Consider the following 15,230-nt stretch of genomic DNA (forward strand, 5'->3'; position numbering starts at 1 on the left):
CATGGAAACTTTGACTCCTTTCTGTAGGAGATTTGGGCTATGCAATGTCATGACTTCTTCCTATAGACTTGATCATTCTTCTTAACTATAAAGGCAAAGAGTAGGCTAAGATTTCATCTTGGCAATTTGATTGAAGCACTTCCATTAAAGAAATGTGGCCCTCCCTGAATTGATTGACATTAGTGGTAAAATATCATCATTATTTGAGTAACGAGTCCCATGAAGGCGATCATATGAAAAATTACAAGCGAAGCTTAGACACTTTATGGTTGGACTTTCTAGTTTGGAAGATCCAATAAATTGGCTTGTGTCCTCCCAAGGTTACTAAGGACTTCTTTCGAGGGAAAGTTGCACCCAGGATGAGTCCCTGAGTCCCTTATACATCTTGTGTGGAGTCCCCTTTCCAAAACCCGTGGATCGCATTTTTGGATTTTATAGATAAGCTTGAGCAATTGCAACGGCTAGGAATTATATGCTCAAGATGTAATACTGCATTATCAGAAGATTTGTTTTTGGATTGGTGCAGATTTGGGTGGTTTCTTTAGAGCTTGTGGACGCATGCTCGTGGATTGCCAAATAGGTTCATTGGTGTGGATTCTGCCTCTCTCTTCATGAATGTGCAAAGTTATCCACAATAAGGTAAACCTAAAATTAGTGGGTTGGCAAAAATGGGGTGATGTGGCGGATGGCTCTTGCGGTCATGTCGAGGGGTGGAGAGGAGTGACTTTGCAAATGAGTGGTAGTGGCTTCCTCAGATTTCTTGGTTTTATGGTAGGCAGCCAAGAGGGAAGTTTTGTTTTGGAGGCCGGTTACACACAACCCAAGAATGGGAGTGGGCTTGTGGGGTTACCACTTGCCGAGGCATGATGCCACCCATTTGAGCATGGGCAACCACTTCCCCTTGCTTAGCCCTCGCCCAGCTACAGCCGTTCTGCCTTCCAATTGAATATTTTGTGCAGCTTGTGAGTGGTTAGTATCAAGCTTTTTGGCCTACCCCTGGCTAGGCCTAAGTGAAGGCCTGTTATGTAAGAAGCGAAATTATGATTTTTCGTTTACTGGAATTCTAGACTTTTATCATTGGTCCAACTCTCCACGCTTCCCTTCAAATCCTCCACCTCTCTCTCTCTCTCTCTCTCTCTCTCCCTCCTTTAACTTCATTATCTCCCTACACACCATTTCCACAGTATTCTTATTTCACCTTTTGATCTTGGGCAGGCCTTATGAATGATTACATATTATTCACCTTGTTTCTGTGTGTCCGTTCCATGTGGTGTGTAAACACACAACGTGGAGCCTTTTTCGGGTTATGTTCACAAGAGCCCGCCCATCCCATGTAGGCAGCTTCTCGCGAGTGTTGTAAACAACGGATGGTTGATCGAAGAGTTGCGACAACGAGATGCGAGGACATCCAAGAGGAAATGCTAGGGGAGGGGAAGGGCGGTGAAGGAGGCACGTGACGTGGCAGGGGGTAACCGGGAGGGCCGGTAGTCGTCTCTCTCGGGCAGTGGACTTTTGCAGCACTTGCTACTTTTCGGGGAGTGCTACTGCACTCACAAACACAGAGGGGCCGCCATAGCCACCACCTCCACCAAGCTTCTCCATCGTGCCCTGCCTCTTACAGCCCTCCACGTTCCCCCCCCCGTATTGCTCTTGATCATTTTTCTTCATCATCTTCCCCTACATTTTTCCCTCTTCCCGCCAGAATCCCCCCCCTCAGGTATGCTTAGCTCCAACGATCTCTCGCAACGCTTGTTTTCATCCACACAGGAAGTATAATGGCTATGAAAATCCGCCTTGCCGTCTGCCGATCAAGAGAACAGCTCGTAGGCCCTTGCATTCAGCGCAGTCCATCCCCTCTCATCATCAGCTATTTGCTTCCCTTTGCCAGATTCTTGAGTGAAGTCGACGATGATTGAACGTTAAGCACTATAATGAAGCGTGCGAAGAAGAAAGCTGCGAAGACGAAGGCCAAAAGAAAAGCACATTGTGCCCTTGCCATCATGGATCTCAACAACCAGTTATGGCGCTTCAGCTTTCTACGGCCTGCACAGAATGCGCAATGACTCCACTCGCTCGAACGCCATATCCAATAACTCCCTCAGTCTTGAAGAATTCATTGCCATTTGATGCCATCTTCCCTCGGATTTGAATAGCTTGTTTGTTGCATGTCCTGCTTTCCCTGCCGCGGTGCTGTTCAAGGATAGAAACATTTTCCGAGGACAGAAATTACATCGTTTGAGCGATGTTTCTCCCCCGGGACGAGCCCAGCGGCGGGCACCAGCTCCACAAGTCGTTGCATCACCTCGGCGAATCCATACAAGCTCTTCTGGGATCCAAGAAGGATCTCACATTCAGATGGGCCGAGTCAGTCCGGTTCATAATCGAGGACTTGTCCGCTGTGAGTGCATCATCTGATTGCTCCCCCTGCAGCCCCGTGAAGAACGAGCAGATCGGAGAGCAAGAGAGGGAGAAATTGGAAGAGGACATCTCCAAACTAGAAGGTGAAATATACGATGCATGGGGCTCGATGCAGGGCAAGATTGTCGCAAGTTTCTCTCTTCCACTGACCTTTCCGTCTATCGAAATGCAGCCGAGCTTCTGAAATTGAGAACGCTCTTGAGGGAGGAGGATGCGAGGAGGAGCGATTTGCTCAACAAGTACCTAGATCTGAAAGGTTTGTCGGAAGCTTGCCAGAATCCTACGAATGTCCTTGCATCGAATCTCAACAGTGAATTTTGCCTCGGATGCAGGCAATGTGCGTGTTTTCTGCAGAGTTCGGCCTCTTCTCCATAACGAGCGCTCAGGTCCTCTGCTCACCCCTGGGCTGGACAAAGTCCTTGTCCCAGCAGCTGGAAAGAGAAAGGCTTTTCAGGTCGATAAGGTCTTCCTGCCTGCATCTTCGCAAGGTACTCACGCGATGTCTACCTCCCTCCCCATTTCCTGTTACTGCATTTTAAGGATTCTTACTGTGGAATTGCTTGGCGCACAGACGATGTTTTTGCCGAAATCGATCCTCTCATCAAATCGGCTCTCGATGGCCATAACGTCTGCATTTTCGCCTACGGACAGACTGGTTCAGGCAAAACTTTCACAATGGTAAATTGTCCTACCTTTTTATGCTTTTGCGATGTCTGTATTCACAGGAAGAAAAGTTCAGGTTAAACTGCAAAATTGGGACAATCGACGACATTTGTGCAGGCCATTAAGCGGGCAGCGTGCTTGTTCACTGCTCGTCTGTTAAATTTTTATTCTTCTTCTTGTGGCGTTCGCAGGAGGGCACTAAGGAATGCCCAGGAGTAGTACCGCGTGCTCTCCAGTTCTTGTTCCATCAAGCCTCTCTCGACAGTAGCTTGAATTTTCACTTCACCTTCAGCATGCTAGAACTATACATGGGCAGCTTGCGAGATCTTCTTGTGCCTGCACCCCGGCGCATCACAGATAATTCACCGAAATGGTAAAATCCTTAGACGGACTTCATCAATTGCAAGTCGCTACTTACATTCAGATGAAGATTGTCCTTGGCATGACTGACTCGAAAGTTGTGGCAACATGTCTGCACAAATCTTTGTTCACTCAAGCCTCTCAATCCAGATGAACGTCGACGGGCGTGTAGAAGTCGAAAACCTGACGGAGTATATTATAAACGATGTAAACCAGGCCAGCCAACTCTATCGAATCGGAAGCCGTGCGCGATCTACCGCACGAACGAATTCGAACGAAACATCCAGCAGATCACACTGGTAAGTATACAAACGTCTAGCTTATACGTATGAGTGCGGACGTCTAGCCTTCTGATGATTCTTCAGTCGAATGGACCAGCATTAGATTCCACACTTTGTAAGGGAATCGTCCTGGATTTCATACATACATAGTCTTCGATGGATCCAAGCTGTTGGCAATGCTCCCAGCCGTTCATGCTTAGAATGCTCGTGTAAATCGTCAAAAGGTTCTTCTGTGGTATAGATTACAATGCAAATGCCTTGTACTGTCATGAAATATTGTTGGCAGGATGAGATAACAGCTCGTGAAAGGGAGGGTCCTGATTTCTGCTAGTAAGGAGAGTTGCTCGTTTTTTCTTGGCAGCCTTATCCGGGTCACAGTGTCTTCCACACGAGGGCCGCATCAATGTCCAGTTGTCAGTAAACTTTGGCTCATAGACTTAGGAGGAAGTGAGCGTTTGATGAAGACTCAAGCAAAGGGCCAGATTTTGGAGGAGGGGAAAGCCATCAATCTGTCTCTCACAAGTTTAGCTGATGTGATCAGTGCTCTACAGAAAAGACAACCCCACATTCCATACAGGTGCTGATTGTGTATTTGTTGAAATTAACATTTATTCGCTCTCTGCTTTCTTTCTCCTTCTCTCAAACATGTACGAATGTGGATGTTGATTGCTATTATCAATGGTAACGAGGCATTGATCCTAGCCACATGTGACCTTGCAGCATGCCAGCATATCTTCTTTGCCAATAATCTTCCTCAAGATCGGCTGGAATTTCTGTGTATGTGGTCTGAGTTGAAACCCTGGCGGCTGCATATGCCTATATATATAGTGAAATTAGAATAAATATGTTCTAAACCACGGCTGGGCGCTCATGACGGTGGGGATGTCATAGTAGTTAGTCCTTGCTATGCGTGATGGAGTTTATGGTTTTCAACCTTGTTAGTCGTTAAAAACTGCTCTATGTATTGCGTTTTCAGAGGATGAGCTTGGGCATGTTCTTGGATTCATCTAGATATATGTTCCTGCCATATAAGCGGCCATGCAAATCTCACCTTGTAATGTTGCAGCTTTCTAATGTTGTGATAAATTCTATCTCAAGTGGTGTGTTGCTGTAGCAGCTAGATTTTCTAAGCATTTTTTGCTTAGAAAGACTGGTTTGGGAGAGACTAAAATGAAATTGTATAGTCGTCGCAAGCAATTGTAGCTTGAATGAAGAGAATGTGCACTACTTTCTGACGAGCCTTCTCCTTTACTGCTAGCCTTTGTAGTGATTAGCCTTCTCCTTTGTATAAATGGATGCTCAAGTATGTGTGGGTGTGTGGATATGTTTGTGTGAGATTATATGTTTATACTATGGTCTACACCCATCGCAGAGTGCTGAATGTTGGCATAGTAGCTAGTCCCTCCTATGCGTGACGGAGTTTATGGTTCTCAACCTTGTCACTATTATGAGAAACTGCACACTGTGTTGTGTATTTAGAGGATGAGTTTGGGCATGTTCCTAGATTCATTTGGATATATATAAACTAGAATACAATATATAAACAGTGTTTTATTTTCATTGGAAGCCTAAACTCTCCCTTCATTGTGTTGCAGGAATAGCAAGCTCACTCAGATTCTTAGAGACTCTCTAGGTAAGGGCTTACATTGTGTGCTTCTTGCTGTCCAGCTCAGATAAACTGCAGAGCGATTTTTTTTGGTTTCAGGCGTAATCAGCCGCTTATCACCAGCTCTCTGGTGCAAGCTTAACTCCTGGATGGTTTCAGGTGAGGATGCCAAGACTGTGTTACTTGTTCATGTGAGCCCTAGAGAAGATGACACAGGAGAGACAATTTGCTCCTTGAGCTTTGCAACGCGAGCAAGGGGCATCCACCTAGGAAAAGAACTGTCTGAGGTGAGTACTTTCGCTCAAAAAACACGCGATCTTATATAGATATGTTCAGTGTACTGTATTGAAACCATTGCGAGGAAGGGTGAAAAAAATGCAAGCAGAGGTAGTCTTGAGACTGAAAGGGTATGCTCACTTTTTTGCAGCGGGAAAAAGAAGAGAAAGCTCAAGCAATGGAAGATGCCATGCAACGTTTGCAGAAGCATGAAAGCAGCTGTCAATATTTAAGGGATAATATTCAAGAACTGGAGTTTCTTTGCAGGAAAAAGAAGGAGATGCTCAACATTGGTAGCCATGAAGGAGAACGTTCAGCACATGGAGTGCTGTTGCTCAGTGAACCAAGCACAACCTTGCCAAGAAACAATGAGAAGAAGGAACAGTCAACTGTGTGGCTTGAAAGGAGGCCAAGGTTTATGGCAGCAACCATGTGCAGCCGCATGAAAGAAAGGTCTGAAACAAACAATGCAACTCCTGGGTGTGCAGGAAAGGTTGAAAAATTGGCCACCCAAGTCCAGAGGAGGTGCTCTGCTGGGGGTAAAAATAGAGCTGCCAAGATTTCTCCAGTGGATGACTGCCCTGTTGCCGAGCAGCAGTTGCCAGATGCAAAGCAGTCTGGGATTGTTCCTGGATGTGGTGCTTCTGAAACTAAGACTTTGTACCATCTGTCAGGGTCTAACACCATGCACTCTTCTGTTTACACTAACCACAAGATCATTCCTGTTTTAGAAAACGATTGGGATCCACAAGAGCATTGCCACACCATGGCGAAAGCACAGGATCTCAAATACCAGACAGGGAAGCCAAGATCAGCATTCACCAGGAGAAGATTTACATTTGAATGCTCAGGCCAAATAATGATCAACACAAGGTTTTGATTCTCAGTAGATGATTTCACTGATCGATAACCAGTGCTGGCTTAACTCAATGTTTTGATGCTCACTATGCACTTCCATTGCACAGTAGCACATCCTTTTTATGGCCTTCTTACTCAGGTCAGTTGCGGTTTTTCATTGAAGCTGCCCCCACTTTTGCCAAGTTAAGCAGAGAACTCAGTTCTTATTGTATTTATACTGAAGTGTGCCTGTGGAAACCTTGTAATCAAGCACTGGAGAAAAAAGAGTGGACACGAGAATTCTCAGGTCTCCTTTACAAACACAGTTGCATCTCAAAGGATCACAATTGTGGTTGAAATTCTGCCCAGCGATACTAAGGATCATTGCCCCATAGTACGGTGTCCATTAGTATCACTATGCTCTCTTCATCTATCTTTGGTGGTGTTCCTGAGTTTAACCAAGTGATAGTTGTGGAGAGTGCCTGTTTTGCAATTGGGGTTTCTATGTTACAATTGTGGATCACAATTGTGGTTGAAATTCTGCCCAGAGATACTAATGTATAATTGCCCCATAGTACGGTGTCCATTAGTATCACTATGCTCTCTTAATCTATCTTTGGTGGTGGTCATTAGTTTAACCGAGTGATATTTGTGGAGATTGCCTATGTTGCAATTGGGGTTTCTATTTGAATTACTTAGAAAGTAAGGAGGCCTATCCTCTTTCTTTCCACCTTGCATTGGGTATTGGATAGCACTAAAGAGAGCAGCAAGAGAAAGTACGATTTTATCTGCTATATACAAATTGTTTTAATCTGAATGTACCAAACTGAAGATTCGAGTTTACTACTGTCTGGGGATAATTCAAAGGAAGTAGCATTGGCGAGTCTTTTGATGTGTCTAGTTGGCTGTAGCTTTTGCTTGTTGCTTGAAATTATTTCTTGTTGCTTCAAAGATTGCTCATATTTGCTTGCTGAACCCAGCTACAGGACGTTGTGAGGGAAGTTGAGCTTATGATGTTTTCGATTTGGGGCTTCGTGAGCTTGTTGTGAAAGCTTGGTTTTTTGTCATGTGGGCATATTTCCTTTGTGCACCTTTTTGATTGTGACATGGCCCTTGGATGTTGTGGTTGTGTCTTCTTGGTTTTCATGTTATTAAAATGGTTTGAAGCTTGGTTAAGTTTTGCCAGGATTTACAACTTTTTCTTTAAAATTCAAAAGAAAATTTACAAAATTGTAATAATTTTGTGAAAATAACTAGCTCGATAAACTTTCGCCAAGTTTTTATATTAATATATAAGTGTAGTTTCGATAAAAACATCCCTAGTCGAGGGCAAAGAGTAGAGAGGAGGAGTTCAGGTGATAGAAGGAGCAGAGGCCACAGAGTAGAGAGGCGAGGAGCGGGACAAGGGAGGAAGAGCAGAGATGTGGGGAGTGGGACGAGGGAGGAGAGGATTAATTTTCATTGGACACCATTTAAATCTAGGTTAATTTTTCATAAAGAGCAACTCCAAACTAATAGTAATTAAATTTTGATTTTTTGTTCGATGGGGGGACATACTTTTCTTTAAGATAAGGATACATCGGAAACAAAAGATTAGGACAATGCAAGATAGCAAACAAAAGATACTGAAAGCCTTAGAAAACTATTAGTTTGTAAAAAATTGATATTTTGTAGCAACCTGAAAATCTATAGCAAGCAATCAAATCAGGTTAATTTAGCCATTTCTAAAGATGAAGACGACTTTGTTGTTACTTGTCAAATATAAGCAACCAAGAAGATATTGAAAAACAAGTGTAGGAAAAAATTAAAGGTTAAGGTCAAAGAATAATAATTAAATTAGGATCTAAATTAAATTAAGATATTAGTAATTGGATCTAAGTTATTGATCATCATTTAAGAGAAATTGTAAAGTGAGGTAAGTTTGAAAAAACAAAAAGATGTTTAATGTAGTCAGTAATTTAGGGTACTTGTGTTCTAATCAACAATAGGGCAAAGCATCATGCTAAGTAAAAGACCGTCCCTTTTGCATGGACGTAAATAAAATTTTGGTCTGCGATGATTGTATCTAGGGGATGACTGTATCTAGGAGCTTCTTGCTACTCCAACAATAGATGCAACCTCTTGGGATATCCTCTTATGTTATTCTCTAGAGAGTGGTTAGGGTATGGACTCCTCATACACAACATAAAATCTTCAAGAAAATTGGACCTTCAAAACACTTTCTTGTTTGCTTCTCTTAGTTGCGTACACGGCACTTTAAAGGTTCAATTCTCTACCATATTGCCTTTTTAAGGTAAGAATCATGGATTCTTTTTCTTCTTTGTTAACAGAAATGTCAAATTTGCATGTTCATACTCTAGTCATCATGCTATATAGTATTCTATTAGTGATGTTCGGAATATCACTGTTGTTTCATCAATGAAAAAGAGCTGCGGCTTGTTCCATATCAAACCATTGGAGAGAAAGTCCTCAAATAAAATTCCTTGAACACCATAAGTTTCTAAAATTTGAAATTATCTTCACTCTAAATTGAAATCCTTTGTGCAATTTTCTTGAGATTCGTTCTTGGTGCTCAATCACGAAGTTTTCTACATATTCTAATACCTACTATGGGATGTCTCTTCTCATGGCCAAAGTAATATTCTTAGATCCATCTTCGAGTATTTTCATCCACTTATGTACCCATTCCTTTTCTTTTGCTATGGTTAAAGCTGTTATCTACATCACACCACTCATGTCAATGTAACATTGACTAATTGGGATGCTTTTTCTCTTAGAAGATACTTTATTGCATTATCTACTGCATCATGTCTCGCTTATACGTTGGATCACTCCTCCATGTAATGGCATTTATCTTTCTTGCCAAAAAACCATTCTTTTTATAGTAGCTTCTCCACTATCATTGTTGCATATGTATCTAGTACATACTTCATTGGTCTCCACATCCTTACAATCACCTCTTTTTTATTAGCCTTAGAATTTTTTGTAAGAAATGTAAGCGCTTCATGTGTTACATCTTCCCACTCACATGCAATCTTAGGGGGTGCACTACTAAGAAACCCTAGGTATCATGTGCGTTCAAGGGGCATTAAAAAACCCCTCAACTAAAATTCCCCCCCCCCCAATAAAAACACCCCTCTTTACTTATGAACTAAGTGATTTTTTCCTAAAGTTGAATTATAAAACCCCTCTTGTTATTGTAATCCTGTTAAATTTTTTCAAAAAGTTGAATTAGAATACCCGTCCTTTTGAATGCACATAGTACACTAAAATTTTATGGGGTGAACCCCCCCCCCCCCCCCCCCTCGAGCACGCAATGTAGATATCCCCTATTTGGTAAAACACTTCATCTCAATGAAAAAGAATACTTATATAATCTTGAGACCTATCCCTCACTATTCTTTTTCATCTCGATGAAAAAGAATACTTCATCTCGATGAAAAAGAATACTTATATAATCTTGAGACCTATCCCTCACTATCTTGAAACTTGTAACCACCTCTCTTTCTTCTTTTCCCCTTGGTACAACTGCACTTAAGCAAGTATAGAAATCTACAAGATTTTGTGCCTTTGATTTTGTGTCCATTCTCTTTAAGGTGGGTATTTGAGAACCATGTATATTCTGTACAATCCTAGGCTTTCTATAGAATCTGAAAGGTAGAGGGGACTTTATATATTGCAACAATATCATGATTCAATATTTCAAGCTCAATCGAACATTCTATTGGATGCCTACAGATCCATATCGCTTGCAAGGAAGTCATGGAATTTAGGTGTCATTTCAAATGTCTCCGTATCAATTCTTTGTGGGCACACAATGGAAGCTAAGAGGGAGAGAGGGAGCTTGAGAGAGACAAATTTTTGGTGGGTGCAGAATACCCTCTTATATATATGTGTTTGAGTATTGTACATAACTGGGGTTAAGGTACAGTGGCCTTTAACCACCACAACCTCCCACTTAAAGGCCAATGTACCTTTAAGGGAGAATAACCAATGAGCATACTAACCCTCTGTTGTTGTGTTTGTGGCTCAATTAGTATGCCACCTTAGTTAGCTGAGTTTGGTTTGAGACCCACATATAGGGTTCTGTGGGGGTTAACGGTCACTTTGCCTTTACCCTGGTTATGTACAATACTTAAACACATATATAAATGAATGAAAAAGAAGATTAGGGTGGTTCTGCACCCACCAAAAACTTGTGTGGCTCTCTGTCTCTGTCTCTGTCTCTCTCTCCTTCTTCCGTTCTTGCTTCCATTGAGATCACTCTCAACTGGTATCAGAGCCCGGGTTATCTAGCTGAGCGTGCATGAATGCTTGAAGCTCAGCAGCTCTGTGGGAGGAAGGAGAAGCTCTGTGGGAAGCTTTATGGGGACATTACTTGCATGAAACTAACACAGTGAGTCAGAATTCCAATGAAATGATCCCAGATTCAAGAATGAAGGTGTTTCCAAGCTCCTGAAGTGAAGTGGACACCAAAAGCAAGCAATAGTTGCCTCTATAAGTCAATATGGAGTCTCTGTCATCGAACGGAATAGGGAAAAGCTCAAAAAACGACTTTTTCTTTGAAAACACTTAACAGGCTCTCAAAACCACTTCGCAAAACCAAAGTAACTTTTCCAAAGGTTCCTCCAAGGTCTCTGCACACTCCGGTGGAGTTTACAAACAGCTCTGTTTCCAAAAACTTTTTTCAGTCCGTGCGTTGGACCTAGTGATTGAGACCACGGTTTCCAAAACCGTCTGTCCCATTGCATTCCAGACACCCAAAAACCCCTACCTGTCAGTTCTTGTGCGATTCGATGGAGGATTTTCAGAGTTATAGATCTCTGTGTATTCGATTTCGTCTCTCTATTATGCATTTTTCATTCTAAGGTTTTGAAACCTTAGATTTATGCCACATGGCAGTGGATAAGTGTTGACTCCCATTTCTCACTCATCGGTTGGGATTTTGGAGTTCTGGCAAAAGAGAGAGATTTGCAGATTTTCTTGCTGAGTCCGATTATGCAATGGCGCCCATGTTTTGAGGCATCTCAGGTTCTATTTTCAGTAGCGGTCATTACCGTGGGACTATGATTTCTTGAGCATACCTTATGCAGATAACTCTGGTTGCAGTTTGAGCATTGTGCGCTCATTCGTGGTATGCATTGGGTTGCAGTGGATGATTTATAGACATTTGGATGCATTGCGGTCCTTATTGGATGCGCTGATAGGCCCAAATTGCCTTGTGGGATGCTATTTTTTATGGACGCTTTGCACATGGATGCTATTTTATGCTGAGGGATAGCTTTGACACATTGTAGGTGATGCACTGATAGTGCTATGCTCTCTTGGATGAGATATTATTGATGCATATGCCAATGGACGGTGTTTATGCTTGAGTCATTTGGCACTTATTGGCATTTTCTTTTGGGCCAAATTTGCTCATATGGATGCATAGTATATGCACATGCATTTTTTGATGCTTTGAGCTTCGAGTTTTGGTGATATTTCACTCTATTGTGGCATACACATGCTATTTGAGTTCGTGATTAATATTGCATGCGTACATGACAAAAAATCTTGAGACAGGATGAGGAGGGTGGTGTGCGTATACCTTCACACTACCAATGTGGATATGAAGATAGAGATCATGTGGATATATATGGAGATGCCACTACCAATGCCAGATCCAATTGATCCAGATGGATTATGAGAAGAAGATGAAGATCACAATATAAGCCAAGAGGAAGATGTGCATATTGACATCATATGGGAGGAAGATGGAGATCACGATATTGAGGAAGAAGATGACGATCATCAAGAATCACCTGACTTTATTGAAGAAGATGATCAAGTCTATGGTGAACGTACGATGATGATATAGAAGATCAACTCAGTATAGAGTTGGAGATAGACTTGTTTGGCACACTAGACTTGGCTCAAGATGAAGCCAAGTCTCAAACATAGACATGAATATATGAGCTTTGAACTTGATGTACACGCTCTTGTACTTTTATTCTTTCAAAGGAAACATGTACATGCTCTCGTATTTTTATTCTCTATGAGATCAAACATGTATGAAAATTAAAAAAAATTTGTCATTGGAAAAAACTAACTTTTAAGGCCTATATGAGTAAAAAACATCTCTGGGAAACATCGCTATAAAATAGTATCTCAGTGTCGCTATATAGTGACACTTAAAAGTCGCTATATAGTGACCTTTATAATTGTTGCTATATAGCGACGTTTGCTTAACGTCACTATATAGCGACGCTTTACGGGACGTGCTTTTCATACCAATGATTAGCACCTCGCGCATGCTAAATGTCGGTATGTAAACATCGCAATAGTATCCGTGTGTAGTAGTGTAAAGGTTAGATTTTAGATAAATCTCCATGTTAACTATATTGGCATCAATGCCATGCTAAACATCCCTTTAGCTAAGAGGTGACATAACTAGATTGGCAACAGTGCCATTCTAAACATACCTTTAGCTACTTCAACCTTTAGGCTATGGGAGAGGCATCCACAAACTCTGATGGATTAAGATTGAAACATGTGCCATTCTCTATTAGAATGGCACTAGTGCCAATCTCTTTTGTGATATTCCTCACAAAGAGAAATCTCCAAGTTAACTAGATTGGTAGCATTGCCATTCCAAACATCCCTTTAGCTACTTCAACCTTCAGGCTATGAGGGATCCATCCACAAACTCTCATGGATTAAGAATGCCACGGGTGCCAATCTTTTTTGTGACAGTCATCACAATGAGAAATCTCCATGTTAACTAGATTGCCAGTAGTGCCATGCCAAACATCCCTTTAGCTACTTCAACCTTCAGGCTATGAGGGAGCCATCCACAAACTCTTGGATTAAGAATTGTACTGATGCCAATCTCATTTGTGCTTTGAACATAACTAGACTGGCAGCAGTGCCATTCTAAATATCCCTTTTGCTACTTTAACCTTAAGGCTATGAGGGAGCCACCCACAAACTCTCATGATGAATGAATGGCACAGGTGCCATTCTCTATTTGAATGGCACTAGTGCCAATCTCTTTTGTCACAATCATAAAGAGGCCCACATCAGTACCCACCACTGAAGGTTAGACTTTACAGAAATCTCCATGTTAACTACATTGGCAGTAGTGCCATGCCAAGAGGTGACAAGTAGAATGGAAGTAGTGCCATTCTAAACCTGCCTTTAGCTACTTCAACCTTTAGGCTATGGGGGAGCCATCCACAAACTCTCATGAATTAAGAATGGCAAAGGTGCCATTCTCTATGAGAATGGCACTGGTGCCAATCTCTTCTGTTACAGCCATCACAAAGAGGATCACATCAATGCCCACTAAAGCTTACATTTTAGAGAAATCTCCATATTAACTATATTGTCATTAGTGCCATGCTAAACATCCCTCTAGCTAAAAGGTGACATAACTAGATTCGAAATAATGCCATGCTAAACATCCCTTTAGCTACTTCAACCTTCAAGCGCCATGCACAAACTCTCATTGAATAAGAATGGCACAGGTCCCATTCTCTATCAGAATGGAACTGGTGCCAATCTCTTTTGTAATAGTCATCACAAAGAGGATCACATCAGTGCCCACTAAAGGTTAGATTTTAGAGAAATCTCCATGTTTACTATATTGGCATCAGTGCCATGCTAAACATCCATTTAGCTAAGAAAGAACAGCAATGCCATGTTAAACATCCCTTTAGCTACTTCAAGCTTCAGGCTAAGGGAGCCATACACAAACTCTCATGGATTTAGAATGGCACTGGTGCCAATCTCATTTGTGCATTGAACATAACTAGATTGGCAGTAGTACCATTCTAAATATCCCTTTAGCTGCTTCAACCTTCAACAGAAGCCATCCACAAACTCTCATGGATAAATGAATGGCACATGTGCCATTCTCTATCAGAATGGCACTGGTAACAAGCTCATTTGTGACAGCTAGAATGATGGTCACATTAGTACCCACCGAAGTTTAAATTTTAGAGAAATCTCCATGTTAACTAGATTGGTAGTAGTGCCATGCCAAACATCCCTTTAGCTACTTCAACTTTCAAGCTATGAGGGATTTATCCACAAACTCTCATGGATTAATGAATGGCACATATGCCATTCTCTATCAGAATGGCACTGGTGCCAATCTCATTTGTGACAATCATTACAAAGAGAAATCTCCATGTTAACTAGATGGGCAGTAGTGCCATTTTAAACATCCCTTTAGCTATTTCAACCTTTAGGCTATGGAGCCATCCTCAAACTCTCATGGGCAGCAGTGCCATTCTAAACATCCATTTAGCTGCTTCAACCTCCATGCTATGAGGGAGCCATCCACAAACTCTCATGGATTAAGAATGGCACTAGTGTCAATCTCAATGATGATGGCATTGGTGCCAATCTCTTTTGTGACATTCATCACAAAGAGGATCAGTGCCATGCTAAACATCCCTTTAGCTAAGAGCTGACATAACTAGATTGGCAGAAGTGCCATGCTAAAACATCCCTTTAGCTACTTCAACCTTTAGGCTATGGCCATACCCAAACTCTAATGCACTGCTCCCATGGTTTGATTTACTGGAGATCTCCATGTTTACTACATTGGCAGTAGTTTAATGCCAAGCATCCCTTTAGCTACTTCAACCTTCAGGCTATGAGGGAGCCATCCTCAAACTCTCATGGATGCATAGGTGCCAATCTCCATAATCTAACAGTCAGTGGGTACTGATGTTACCATCTTCACGACTGTCACCAATGAGATGTAGTTAACATGGAGATCTCCATGTTAACTAGAGTGG

General features: G+C 41.9%; 1 protein-coding gene across 2 annotated transcripts; it reads left to right on the forward strand.

Moving 5' to 3' along the window:
• The first annotated feature begins 1,574 nt into the window (after nt 1-1,574).
• On the forward strand, nt 1,575-6,583 carry LOC147882871 (kinesin-like protein KIN-14O). 2 transcript variants are annotated; one of them, XM_087401131.1, is made up of 11 exons: nt 1,575-1,717; nt 1,889-2,501; nt 2,591-2,674; nt 2,751-2,906; nt 2,990-3,096; nt 3,273-3,454; nt 3,579-3,740; nt 4,084-4,299; nt 5,318-5,355; nt 5,488-5,615; nt 5,756-6,583. In XM_087401131.1, the coding sequence occupies exons 2-11, from the start codon at nt 2,243-2,245 to the stop codon at nt 6,482-6,484; spliced, it is 2,061 nt and encodes a 686-aa protein (XP_087257257.1). In that variant the 5' UTR covers nt 1,575-1,717; nt 1,889-2,242; the 3' UTR covers nt 6,485-6,583. The 2 variants fall into 2 exon arrangements, with proteins under 2 accessions (XP_087257257.1, XP_087257258.1); XM_087401132.1 differs by having other exon boundaries at nt 1,575-2,501.
• Nucleotides 6,584-15,230: the final 8,647 nt, after the last annotated feature.

This window comes from Dipteris shenzhenensis, chromosome 29 (genome assembly GCF_047967505.1).
Source record: "Dipteris shenzhenensis isolate YYH24624 ecotype China chromosome 29, Dip_SZ_1.0, whole genome shotgun sequence".
Taxonomy (NCBI): Eukaryota; Viridiplantae; Streptophyta; class Polypodiopsida; order Gleicheniales; family Dipteridaceae; genus Dipteris; species Dipteris shenzhenensis.

What these genes read in the sequence shown, in the direction of transcription:
- LOC147882871 (XM_087401132.1), top strand. Translation starts at nt 2,243, where the DNA reads ATGTTTCTCCCCCGGGACGAGCCCAGCGGCGGGCACCAGCTCCACAAG. An exon ending in CCTGCCTGCATCTTCGCAAG is followed by an intron (nt 2,907 to 2,989) that starts GTACTCACGCGA and finishes CTTGGCGCACAG; the next exon opens with ACGATGTTTTTGCCGAAATC. An exon ending in GATTCTTAGAGACTCTCTAG is followed by an intron (nt 5,356 to 5,487) that starts GTAAGGGCTTAC and finishes GGATGGTTTCAG; the next exon opens with GTGAGGATGCCAAGACTGTG.